At 31.5% G+C, this 13766-nt stretch overlaps 1 protein-coding gene across 1 annotated transcript; it reads right to left on the bottom strand.

Annotated features, from left to right (window-relative positions):
* Positions 1 to 666: 666 nt before the first annotated feature.
* Positions 667 to 3456, bottom strand: LOC122303587 (probable indole-3-pyruvate monooxygenase YUCCA10). The gene is made up of 4 exons (XM_043115426.1): positions 2778 to 3456; positions 1357 to 1590; positions 1147 to 1269; positions 667 to 1026 (listed from the first exon to the last, which is right to left on the bottom strand). Exons 1-4 carry the CDS (start codon positions 3384 to 3386, stop codon positions 850 to 852), a joined length of 1143 nt encoding a protein of 380 aa, XP_042971360.1. The 5' UTR covers positions 3387 to 3456; the 3' UTR covers positions 667 to 849.
* Positions 3457 to 13766: the final 10310 nt, after the last annotated feature.

Below are 13766 nucleotides of genomic sequence, written 5' to 3'. Positions count from 1 at the left end.
ATTGTAAAGATGCGATGTTAGCCTTGTTTGGCTCTTGATACCATGTAAGAAAAAGAACAAATAGAGAGAAATTGAAAAGAAGAACCACACTTCATTTCAGATATTACATATCCTTATATACATCATGTAGTCAATGAAAAAAATAAATACAAGATCATTATAACGTATACATTGATTCACATAATAATACAATAAAGGAAAACCACAATCTTCTTCATCAAATCTTCACTATATCAGAATTGGTAAGATCCATGATTTTAGTAGTTTCAGCGTGATGTTTGGTGGTAGACTTTCCATCTTTGATAGACTTGATTTTTTTCCTTTTATCTAGCACAAATGCTGCATAATGGTTAACACTATCGTGTAATGCAGCTAGGCCTTCACTCAAAGTTGAGTGAATAAATAATTAAAGGATTTCTTTTTTCTTCTTTTTCTAAATGTTTAATTTTAGGATTTAGACTTATTGTTTCTTTTAATTTATGTGTAAAAAAAATCAGTGCAAAAGAGAAGAAAAATAGTTGCCGAAATCTATATACCATATATAAATTCATGCTATTTAATTAATTTGCAAGATCACCATCCATGTATATAGAAGGCCACATGATCTTGATCAATTCAACAGAAACACACAAATATCAACCGTATCTTAAAGCTAGCCATGGAATATATAGGTCTTAAATTGGGGCCGGAAGCCAGCAAAGATACCAATTTATTAATGTAATAACGTCTATAGTTTCCATAATAAGTACTGCTGATAGCACACACGTGCAAAGACGTTCCAAGACACTAGTATACTGCTAGCTGCATGGTGAACGACACATGGTGAAGTACAGTTGTTGGAGTCCGCTTCTACTTTTTGCTGGTATAAACCTTGTTAATATCGTCGGCTATAGCAATTGCATCCGTAGTTATTCCAGCAAGTCCTCTCCTTGAAAAACCAGCACAATGCAGGCCATTCTCTCCCTTCCAGTGAGATGGAAAACTCTTGCTTGGCATTCCATCCTCATTCATAACATATTTATAATCCTAGACAAGAAGAATCAAGACATGATCAAAATACATGCTTTTCATAATTAATTTAAAGATAAAAATCACAAAAGTTGATTATATATATCTCCCAACGTATCATGAGTCATGTATATATACCTTAAGCCAACGAGTAACCGTGCTTTTATAACCAGTCGCGAAAACAATCGCATCAAACTTCATTTCCTTGCTATCATCGAACACCACATTGTTTCCATTAATTCTCGAGATCCCCGGGAGAACCTACAAGTCCGAACATATCGCCAAGAAAAAAACGTATGCATATCAGATCAACAGATTAACTTACTTAATTTATCTATCTGGATCTACCTTTAGCTCTCCTGATTTGATCTTTTTGACAGTCCCAACATCAATGACAGGAGATCTTCCAGTTAAGACTTTTTGAAAGAATGGGCCTAATTTTGGTTGATGAATCCCATACTTGGATAGGTTGCCATATGTGAATCTTGCCAGCAACAAGGTCACTTTATCCACCGCGTCAACTGAAAACCATTTCAGTAGAGACATTCCTAGATGCACCATTCCTTTGGTGAGCACGTGAAACTGCAAGGAGTAATTCAATATTAATTACTAGAAAACATCAATAGTATAGAAGAAGGAAATAAAATATGGCATTTATGGTAACGAAATAAGGTCCAGTACTGTTACTTCATAATATAATTAAAGGCACAATAATATTATATATATCTCACTTCGTGAAATCCAAAACGAGGATGTACATCATGTTCCTGCATGCATGCAACTATATATATTATATGCAAAAAGCCACTATTAATTAAGTAATTGATGTGTTCACTCCTATCCATTTTCCTTTCAATTGAATAATACTAAATATAATTTTAGAGTTTATAATTAAGTTTCATGTATTTTTTTTTTTTTTTTTTTGAAAAAAAGTTGAATCTATTCTTAAAAAATTGATTTTGTGAGTCTCAAATTTATCAATTTTTTAAAATATATATATATATATATATATATGCGAGTGATCTTGCTCGTGTATATATATAATTTTTTATTCCATCTGTTTTCCTTTTCCTCTTAGCAATAGATTATTTACCCGGGGAAAAGAGACTCTCTTTAAGAGAGTAATGTAGAGAGAGATTATCTTCAACAGGTCTAAAGACAAGAAAAAAGGAAAAAAAAAAAAAATTGAAATAAGCTATTTTGGACTGTAGAGGAAAAAGCATCGGTAGTTCTACTAATTTGGTTCTGCTGCCTGCATGTACGGTACAGCCTATCAGCCTTGCTGCTTGGAACGGTTAGTTTCTTCTCAACCAAACATTTGCCCAAACCAAAACGCACAAAGTTGCCAAGCCGCATGCAACAAGGAGGGAGGGAGAGAGAGAAAGAACTAGCTAGAGAACCTGCAGACGTGGCTAATTAGATATTGCAGAGATGCATGAATGCTTTTCTAAGCTAAAAAATTATCTCTTTTAGCGTATCTGGACAAGATAACAAAGAATTTATGGTACTATTTATTATGGCCTTGCAAGGAAAGCAGCAATGCTTTTATAGGTAAAAAATTATCTCTAATATATAGCATTTAGGATATTGCCAAGAGATTTTTCTTTTCTTTTTTTTTTCTCTGCTCAAAATCTCCCAGGCCAGCAACCCTGAACAAGACAAAGTTGTAAACAAATACATACTGGTAGAATTGCCATCGCGGGTGTGTGTGTGTGTGTGTGTGTGTGTGTGTGTGTGTGAGAGAGAGAGAGAGAGAGAGAGAGTCTTACAGGACTTCGAACTACAATGGATGTTCGGGCATGGTAATTGGAGAGATCATAGGCAATCTCCATTCCAGAGTTACCACATCCAACAACTAAAACGTCCTTGTTTTCATATTTCAAACCAGATTTGTAATGGCTGGAATGTACTACCTCTCCCGGAAAGCCATCCAAACCGGGTATATCAGGAATGTAACCCTCACTATTCTCACCAGACGCAACCACCAAGAAACTCGCAAAATAAACTTCTATCTTCTCATCTATGGTGTTGTGAGCCTCAATCCGCCATTTCCCTTGAACTTTGTCAAGCTCGGCAGATTCAACAGAGCGGTGGTAGCGAGGGGTAATTTTGAAATGGGAGACGTAATCATCTATGTATCGAAGAAAAGCATCCTTCGAGATATAAGTTTTTGCTTTTCTGGGGTGTTTCGCAAAAGGTAAGTAGCAAAATTCTTTGGCCAAATGGAGACTTAAGCGATCATAGGTTCTCTTCTTCCAAAGAGAAGCGTAACAATCCTCTCTCTCAAGAATGATAAAGGGTATGGAGTGAAGGGTCAAGCAAGCTGAAATTGCGAGGCCAGAAGGCCCGGCTCCTACGATCACCGCGACAGTTTCCATCCTAACTGGGAGCTAAAGTTTGTTTGTATAGAGAAAAGGCTTCAATTGCTATGAATTGTGGTGCGTGACTGATCAGATTAATCTTATTTATAGTGGATGTAGATTGGCATTATAATAATTATGACAATCTTGTACCCCCATCTCTTCAGATTGTGGAAATCTCCGCGGCTGAAACAGATGGAAGGAGCCTGATAATATGTGGCGTCCTTTCTTTGCATCGCATCTACTGCATGCAGGCTGCCACTCTTCCACGTAATAAATGCCATGGCTGGGTGCATAATAGCTGAAACTTTCTGCATGTAACGGTTGCTAGCTTGCCATACATGGAGACCCAGATTTAAACTAAAGTAGGATTTCAAGGAAAAGGGGCAGATTTTGCAATTATATCTTAAAAGGATCGAACAATCAATTTCATAATTATAATTCTTCTTCTTCTTCTTTTTTGAAAAAATGATATATATATATATATATATAGTAAACATTCATTCATAATGAAAAATCTAATTACTTGAACCATAATTACATAGCAGCATCTAATTAACATCACTTAGAATTCCTTTCTTTTTCTCAAATTCGAACGTTCATTACAATTTCAGAATTCCTGCATTTATCTCGATTTCTGCTTTGATTAGAATTTCAACGCCCTTTTGTGATAATTTTTCTTTCCAACCTTGCAATTCATTACCTAATAAAAACTTAGCGTCACTTATATTACCTGATCATTATTAGTGGCGCCGTCATTCTTGTCGAGACACGCTAATATTTAGGATATCGTTTGTGTAATTTATAGTAAACAGAATTGAATATAAATGAAGACATGAATATATTCTATAATAAGTATCCGACACAAGAAATAACATGTACTCTCCAAATTACTCGGCCGACAAATTAACCACATGTGTATATCATGTGGAAGAGAAGATCACAAATGAAGATATATGTTAGGATGAATCTCTCACACACACATAGGGCTATAATCAAGCCGAACCAAGCCAGTCTTTGGCTTGTTGAGCTCGGCTCGATTCAAAATACTCGAGTTTGAGCTCGATCCTGAGTTAAAGATTTTTACTTATTCTTTATTCGAACTCGGTTCGATAAGCTAAATTTCCAATTCGAGCTCAAGCTTGGATTGAATTATTTATTTTTTGAATAAGATTTACTAATTAATAAATTAGATAAAAAAATATAATATTGAATTTGTACAATTAATAAGTAGAACGTCTATTGAATTATAAGATATTAAAAATTTAAAAGTAATTAATATCTAACTAGTTGATATTTGTTCATAATAACAATATATTATATGTTTATATAAACTATTAACACATACACATAATATAATAGTATATATCTATCTCATATATAGTTCCCACATATTAGTATATGAAATCATTAAATCTTATCAGCTAATTATTTTACAAATTATAAAATATAGCTATAAAGTATATTCAATATATAGAAATAAGTAATTAGGTTACATATTATATATTTAATTATAAAAGTGTTATGATTATACTATTAGCTAATATACACACACATATATATATACGTATGTATATATATTTATCAATATATGAATGAGTTTAATTTAATCAAGTCGAGCTAACAAATCGACTCAAGCATAAACGAGCAGGCCTTAACAGACCTTAGCTGAGTTTTGTCGAGTTTTGCTTTCACAGGCAATTTTTTTTTTTTTTCACGAGTCGAGTTCAATTCAAGTTTAACCAAATGAGTACTGAACAGGCTATCGAATAGACTGGTTTATTTACAGCCCAACAACACACACACATATATACACATAAAGATAAATGATATTTACATTTTTAAGATGTAAAAGTCCTGCGTAATAGTAATATTCACTTTGAAAAAATTAGGTAAATCTGACATCTACATGAAAGAAATCATTTTTAAGATAAATATTTTAGCTACAAAGATATTCTACAAAAATAAATTTACAAACTGAAATAGCTTGATATAGCATGTTAGATTGTAAAACTACTTTTATAGTAAAGTAAATATAACATATCATATAAAATCATATTAGTTTGTGAATTTACTTTTATGAAAAATTTTATAGCTTTAGCACTTCTCTTTTTTTAATGGTAGATCCTATTTTTTAAAAACAAAATGTATAGTACTTGTGGGTAAAGTGAGGTGTAAAGTTAATTATGAAGATCTTGGACTATCAATTGATCAGATAATTGCTTCTTCATATGTTAGTTATTAATATGTTAAAAATCATAAAATTTAAAATTAAAATTTCAAAAAAAAAAAAAACTAATAAAATGAGTCATATAAATAAAAGTGTAGATAAAACTGTATACCATGGGGCACTACTATGCATGATTTCGGGTGGATCTGACGGATAATTATGCATCTTGATAATTTGTGCTGTCCGACATCGATCTATATATGTACTCCGCCTCTATTTGCATGACATCTATATCCATGCATGTACGACGTTATTGGTTGAGAAAGGCATGGTGAACTGGATCTGTATATAACCGTTGCTAGCTTTGGGAACTAAATCCCCCAATATATGCGTAAAAGTTTGGGGTCCATAACTTTTTACTCCCAGCTGAGGAGAGAACATTAGATCTTTTCCTTCATATCTGAAACAATTATTACAAAGGAATCCATTACACTTTTGATAGTATGGTTCCATTGATCATGTTGTCAGGTTAAGCTGTATAATTTGTGCAATAAACATATTTTACTATTCAAAAAATCAATTCATCAATTTTTTTTATCAATCCTTCGATACTAGGTAATAAGCTTATAAATAAAATAAAATAAATAATTTTTAATTATTTAATATCAAATTAAAAATAATAAAAAAATTAAGATAATGAATAACATTACTCTTTATGATTTTATCTATATATATATATAGATTAATTAGGTAAAAAGTTGCAGATATAGAAAATTGTTAACTCGAAGTAGAATTTTTTTGTACTTTTTAATCGACTAAACTTTCTTAATTGGCTTTTATTATATGAGTTAATTACATTTTACTCATTCGAATTTTCACTCAATTTATAATGTGCCTTCAAAACTAATAATTGTATCAAGTAGACTTCCTTACTTTTAAAACTCATCAATCCCCCTTTCGTCTACCAGTAGCGTCAAATGTAACAGAAAGTGTCTGCCTCCACGTGCTGCTCACATGCATAACATTCACTGCAAATTAAAGACAAAAGCATCCCTGGCTGCATTGAAATTATTAGTTTTTGGGATATATTGTGAATTGCATTAAAGTTCAAAGATGGGACAAAGTGCAGTTAACTCTAATTAATAAGTCTAAAAAAGAAATATCAATTTGATGTAAAATAAATTAAGAGAAATATATGGTCTAAAGTATGTTAGTTAAATATATGCAGATTTCTATCAATGTGAAAGAAATGGTTGTGCTTCAATGACTTTTTTTTTTTTAACTTTAAATAATTTTACTAAGAAATATGTTATATATAGTCACTTTTTAGTATTTTATACGTATTCTATTGATGTGATTGACCAAAGCAGTTATTTTATATTAAAAAAAGTGACGCAACTAATTACATTACTGGAGTGCATAAAAAATATGCAAAAAAGTTTGCAAATAAGATTTTTTTAATTAACCCATTTTTAACAATAATAGAAAATATCAATTGCAAACGATTTTATTAATATTCTAAGAAACATTTATAAATAAATACGAGTGACGTGTATTCTATCAATTTGTTATTATTAAAATCATCAAGAATATATTTGAATAAAAAAATGCAATTTATACAAAATTATGTTAGATTTAATTTTTTTTCATTTAAATAATACATATAAATTTATACAGAATAGTATATTCACATGTATTTTTTAATATATAGTATAAAATTTTCTAAAATACACAGCTCATTTCACTTTGCTTCCTTGAACTTTCACGCAATTTCACTTTACCTTCATGAACTTTCAAGCAAGTTAGGGGTGCTTTTGTCTTTATAGTGAATGTTATGCACGTGAGCAGCACGTGGAGGCACTTTTTGTTACATTTGATGCTGCTGATAGATGGAATTGGGGGATTGATAAGTTTTGAAAGTAAGATGATCCACTTTGATGCAATTATTAGTTTTAGGGGCCGGTACATTATAAATTGAGTGAAAGTTTAAAAAGGTAAAGTATAATTAACCCTACACACACACGCATGTAGATTTTGTGGTTAAAACAATATTAATGTCTATATTATATATATATATATATAAAATAATTATCCTAGCTATTTTCTAGTGATTTGAATTATATTAAAAGGATTAATTAGTGTACGTATGATTACATCATTTTTTTTTTTTGAGTTTCATTTTCAATCCCCTTATATTTTTTTCCATGGCTTCCTTAGACCCTATTTAGATTTAGAGTTGATATCAATTCATCTCATCTAATTATTATAACTTTATCAAATTTTCATACAAAATATAATAAATAATCCAACTTTTTTAAATTTAAAAAAAATAATAATATTTTAACAATATTTTATTTAACTTTCAATCTTCATATCAACTCACTATCCAAATCTCACCTTAGTGTCCCCCAAACCCAGTCCCTGCATTTTCGGTAAAGCATTTCTATTTCTTCTTCTTCTTTTCTTCCACTTCAAAGTGATTCTCATGCATATTTCCCCAAACAATGTTATAATGGAGATCTTCACTTGTTTTTGTAATTTCTTCCTCTTTCTCATTTTATTTTTTTCGACTGAAAAACACCACAAACATGATTGCCAAGAAATCAAGACCAGCAAAAATTAATAGAGCAACAAGCCAAAATCTAAATGAACTAAACATCCTATCTATCACTACAAGCTTTGAAAATCCATGAGAATTATTATTTAGCAAGTGGTTGTTGCTTTTTACAATATTAATTTCATCAAAACTACCAAGTTTTCTTGACATTGCAACTTCCTTTGCTGTCAAACCATTTAGAGAGAGAGACAGAGAGAGCGAGAGCTGGGGGTAGAAGGATGTCGATAGGACTGAGGCACAGTGAAAGGCTCTCTGTCAAGGGACTTAGGTTGGGAATGAAGTAGAGGTCGTAAATCGTGTTAATGGGTCATGTTCATGTGATGAGAATCAACAAGCACCATTAAAGGATCCATTGCAAATTCCAGAATGTCCAATCATAAGGTCAAGAGTTAAAAAGATCAATGAAGTAATGTAAGGATTGGTGCAATCCACTTGGGTCAAGTTTGCAAATTCATCTAGTAAGATCCCAACATTCAAGATGAGTTTAAAAGAAAAAGAACCATCTTCAACCCATGTGATACCAAGCTACAGAGAGAGGGCGGCATAGCCTAGGGTTTAGTATAGACTCTTTATTTCAATAAGTAAGGGCGTGTGGGCCTATTTTATATTTCTTAATTGAACTATAAACTTATTAAAGGCAAAATCTTTGTGGCATTCTCATCAAATCTAGGTTCTTGAAACAAGATTTCAACGGGTCTAGATCTTCTTGATTTGATTCTTTGCCTTTTTGGGTAAGTTTTCAATTTGATTGTGGGTTTAAGAGGTTTCAATCCCGCAGATTCACATCATTTGATATTCAGAACTCGGTTCCAAATCAAGTCTGATTTATCATTTTTAATTCTTGCATTTGAGTTTTATCTTAGGCATGTTCTAGGGTTTCCTATTCTGATCTACGATTCCTTATTCATTCTTGTTAATTTCGTGTGTTTGAATTCAGATCTATGATTTTCACAATTGATTACTCATGCACTTGATTCAAAAATTCAGGTGTATGAATTATTTAATTGATTACATGAATCTTTGCTTTAATTTCTAGAGTTGTAATTTCCACAAGTTTGGCTATATTAGAAAGTAATTCTTAACGTTAATATGAGTGATGGTGCAATTAATGTTGGGAGCTATCATATTTTATAGTTGCATAAGTTATATAAAGAATAAATGGTATTTTTGATGTACAGATCTTCGTTGTGGGTTCCAATTTGCTTATTGGTCTTGGATTCAATACCTTTCACATATGAGCACTTAGTGTCCTAACTATGGGCCCCCAAATTAATTAACTCTTCAACCAGTGAATACTTTGGTCTTAAAACCCATTTTTTTTTCTTTTTTTCCTCCACTCTTGCACTGTGCTTATTGTAATAGGTTGTTTGTTGGAGAACCCCACCCCCTCTTCATGTATCTTGTTTTCCTTTATCTGAATGATAATTTGCTTGTTTAGAAAAAAAAATACTTTATTTATGTGTTGTTGTCTATAAAAGTGTGCATTTGCTTGAATAATTGGACAAGTTAATTGTTAGTTTGTTGCTAATAGATCATCTGAGTTTTGTTGTTTAATGGTCTCTGACTCTCTTCTCATTGTGTTGAGTAGAAATCTCGAGTCTCATATCCTTAATAATTGATTTTCCTCTTTAAGTTGGGGTTGAAAGATAAAATAATCTCAAGGAATGCAAAAATTTTGAGTTTCCATTCGTTTCTTAATTTAAATATACTTTAGTGTTGGTGAGCGTATCATTGATTAGTTTAGGAGTGTATTAAAACTAGATTGGTTAATTTAAATATAACCAATCTGCATAAGAGATTGGTTATACGGTGAGCAAGGTAAAATTGTTTTTATTTTATTAAATAATTGACTGTAATTTTTCAATGTAATAATTTTATTTAACATAAAAATTTACTGATGCAATTTTTCTAATAGGAACATAATATATAAAATTGGGTGAGTTAACTATAGATATATAGAGTTGGAGATCAACAATAGCAAGGATGACACTTCACTTCCTTAGCCAAGTTCTAAATTTGTTTAGATATATGTGTTTATCATATTTGGGATTGTAACATTAATATTATTACAATTTATGTTTTATTGTTTGGATTCTAACTTTGGACTTATGATACATATTTGGGATTTGTGTGTTTACAGTATATGTTTATCATATTTGGTATTGTTGGGATTTTCGTTTCAGTATTTTTATTGTTTGAATTGTAATTTTGGACTCAAATAATTAGTTTTATATTTTTGGTAGCTATTGTGATTTTAACATTTATATAAAACTATACCAAACTTAATCAAGTCAAACATATTAATTTCGGGTTTGTTCAATCCATTTACATAAACATATTGAAATGGGTCAGATCGACTTGTGTCAACCTATTTTGTAGTATTCACTTACTAGTTGTGTTGTGTCAACTTATTATGTTAATAAGTCGTGTTAGGATTAAGCTTAACAGATCTTGTTTGAGTTGACCTATGTGGTATAATATATATGTATTGGCACGACACGAATACAACTCGTTAAAATGATTTGCCACCCGTACTTCCTTCCTAACTCAAGCATTTAGATAGAGAGCCTTTCGTAGGCTTCTTCGCCGATAGTTCTCCCATGCCTTAGTCCCATCAACATCACTCTATCCTAACTCTCTCTTGTTCTCTCTCTCTCTCTCTCTCTCTCTTTCCCTCTCTGAATGGTTTGACAGCAAATGAAATTGCAATCTCAAGAAAATTTGGCAGTTTTGAAGAAATTGATGTTGTAAGAAGCAACCACTTGCCAAATAATAATTTTCATGGATTGTCAAAGCTTGCCATGATAGATAGGGTGTTTAGTTTATTTAGATGTTGGCTTGTTGCTCTATAGGTTTTTGTTGGTCTTGATTTCTTGGTAATAATGTTTGTGGTGTTTTTCGGTTGAAAAAATAAAAGGAGTAAGAGGAAGAAATTACAAAAAAAGTGAAGATCTCCATTATAACATTGTTTGGAGGAGATATGCATAAGAATCACTTTGAAATGGAAAAGAAGAAGAAGAAATACCTTACCGGCCGCCGACAGAAACAACGAAGTGAAAAAACACCCAAAAATGCAAGGACTGGGTGTGGGAGACACTAAAGTGAGATTTCTTCCTCTTGTTGAGATGAGATAAGTTGAGATATCTAATTACCACAATTTGGCTAGGACTAAGTGATTAAAATGATATAGTTTATCCTATCATTAAATTTGTATATTGGATTAATGTAAATTATTTATTGACTTTATCTATATTAATATTGAGTTTATATAGGAGATATTAGAGGTTTTTTTAGATAAGTCATATGTGTGAAAATTCATTCCCAATAAATCTGCAGTTATCTAGAAAAAAAAGTTGAAATGAGATCAGTCACTCTAGAGAGGATTTATCATAAGGTGTCAACATTTTGTTAGAAGATTTCTTTGCAACAAATTCACTTTGTCAGTAGAGTCCTACTGCAACTGGAACTTCTTCTAGAATTAATATTTAAAGGAATTCGATTGGATAACTCCAGAAAAGATTTTTGTCAGAAACTATTGAGAGGGTATTCCGTGAGCTTGTGTGAGAAAATTCACTTGAGAATTTTTTTCTTGTTTTCATATCTCTCTTCGAGTGTAATTGTTCTCCATATTGGAGATTTGATTGGTTGAGTTTTAGCCACTGGAGTTTCAGAAGAAAATCAAATATTTGAAGATTGTCAAAGGTTATGGACCGAGGTAGAGGTAAACGGGTCATTTCTCGTGTCAAGTAAGAAAATCAATTAGCAAAAGTTTTATAATTGAGAACTTGCTTATAACTTGATTTTCAAATATAAAATTGAATTTTCTAGGTTTGGTTACTTTGTAAGATTTTACATCTAAAGAGTTCTTTAAAGAGTTTCTTTTTGTTACCAATCGTTGTGTCATGCAATTTAATTATTTATTTTATATCTTCGTTTGATTAAATAATTGCAAGATTGAGATCTAACCAATTTGTTGAAGTGAATTAGTAGATATTTTCATGAATACATAGGGGTACTTGGGTAATTTCAAGATAAAGGTTAAAAATTGAATAAAATATTATTAGAATGTTATTTTTTAATATTCTTATTGTTTTGAGATTTTAAAAAAATTGATTTGTTTATTATATTTTGTGTAGAAATTTGATAAAATTATAATAATTAGATGAGATGAAATTATATGAGATGAGTTGAAAACAAGTTTAAATCTAAACGGAGTCTAAAGAAGCCATGGAAAGGAATGAGAAAATCTACTCCTAATCCAGTTTTCAGATTACACACCACACGAATCTTATGTGGCAAATTCGGTCTAATTTAAATCCGGTCTACTAAAATGAAATTGACCCTTTCTCGTGTGCCTCTCCCTCCCTCTCAATTTGAATCCTTCTCCTTAATTCAGAAATCTCTTCCCTCAACAAATCCCTTTGCCCCCTTCGTCAATGACTATCCCTCCTTCTAAATCCCTCTCCCCCTTTAGAAAACCTAAACTTTATCTACTGTGATTTTTGGTGCTTCGATTTTCTTTGCAAGTTTGAGTTGAAGAGGGCGATAAGTCTCTCAAATGAGATCTCCATGTAGAATCGAATAACAAGCATTGATTTGAACGCATATAATCATTTTTCGTCTTCAACCATTTTTAAGAGATTTTTTTTATAGAAAGTGTTTGGAATATATAGGATTTAGGGCTAAAATTCATTTTTTTTTGGTTTTTTTTTGGGTGGGGGGGAGGGGGGGAAGGAGGGGGTTTGAATTTTGAATGGAATAGGCTCTCGGTATTAAGGTCAAGATCTTCACAAAGAAACGCTATGCGGAGGAGGCTCTAATGAAGAAGATGTGAGTCATAATTTGTTATTCTTTTTTAGTATCTTTGTTTCATTTTCAGTTTTTTCCCCTCTAAATTTCACTATTTCAATCCATTTTATATGTTAATGTTTTTTAGTGCTATAACTTTTCGAAAGTAAGAATTTTAATGAATTTGTAAAGATGTGCCATGGAACCTTTTAGGAGCAGTGGGCATAAGAAAAACAAAGATTAAAAAAGGATTTCAGCAATAAAAAAGAAAGAGAAAACCTAAATGGGAAACCATAGCTTCAAAAATCTCACGACATGAGTTGGTTGTGTGAATATGGGAGGGAGGAGGGCCAGGAGTGGAATGGTCTCTCTAAACACATGTGTTTAATTAAAGCAAAAAAAAAAAAAAAGGGCCACATCACCAGTTTCGTGTAGTGTATATGGGAAGGGGGCAGATGAGTAGAACTTCTCAAAGAGGAATACATGACGAGAATTGAAAATGAAACTATAAAAGAAGATTGATGTGACACAATATATACTAATTTGTGAGATTGAGATCCTCTAAACCCTCTTGTATAATATTGGAGTGAGATTTTCATCTATTTATAATGTCAACATACTCACTAAACTATCCAATATCCAAGTAATTAAAAAGGTAAGCATGCATTGAATTGATTGCACCATAAACTAAAGTCTACGTGGTAAAGAAAAAAAGACCATAAATTTAGCATGCAATATTCCACTTCATGAATTCCTCATGAAAAGCAAGTGAATTAATTTAGCACGCACAAGTGATTACAATTAATAAGAAGTGATAATTCGA

Source organism: Carya illinoinensis, chromosome 3 (assembly GCF_018687715.1).
Source record: "Carya illinoinensis cultivar Pawnee chromosome 3, C.illinoinensisPawnee_v1, whole genome shotgun sequence".
In the NCBI taxonomy this organism is placed as follows: Eukaryota; Viridiplantae; Streptophyta; class Magnoliopsida; order Fagales; family Juglandaceae; genus Carya; species Carya illinoinensis.
The sequence above is the reverse complement of the archived record's forward strand: the minus strand, read 5'-3'. Positions and strand labels throughout refer to the sequence as shown.

Bases quoted from the DNA above. Each gene is read 5' to 3' on its own strand.
- LOC122303587 (XM_043115426.1), bottom strand. From the start codon at position 3,386: ATGGAAACTGTCGCGGTGATCGTAGGAGCCGGGCCTTCTGGCCTCGCA. The intron at 1,270-1,356 runs GTAGATCCAGAT...TCGGACTTGTAG, and splicing joins TCAAATCAGGAGAGCTAAAG to GTTCTCCCGGGGATCTCGAG. The intron at 1,027-1,146 runs GTATATATACAT...CTTCTTGTCTAG, and splicing joins CGGTTACTCGTTGGCTTAAG to GATTATAAATATGTTATGAA.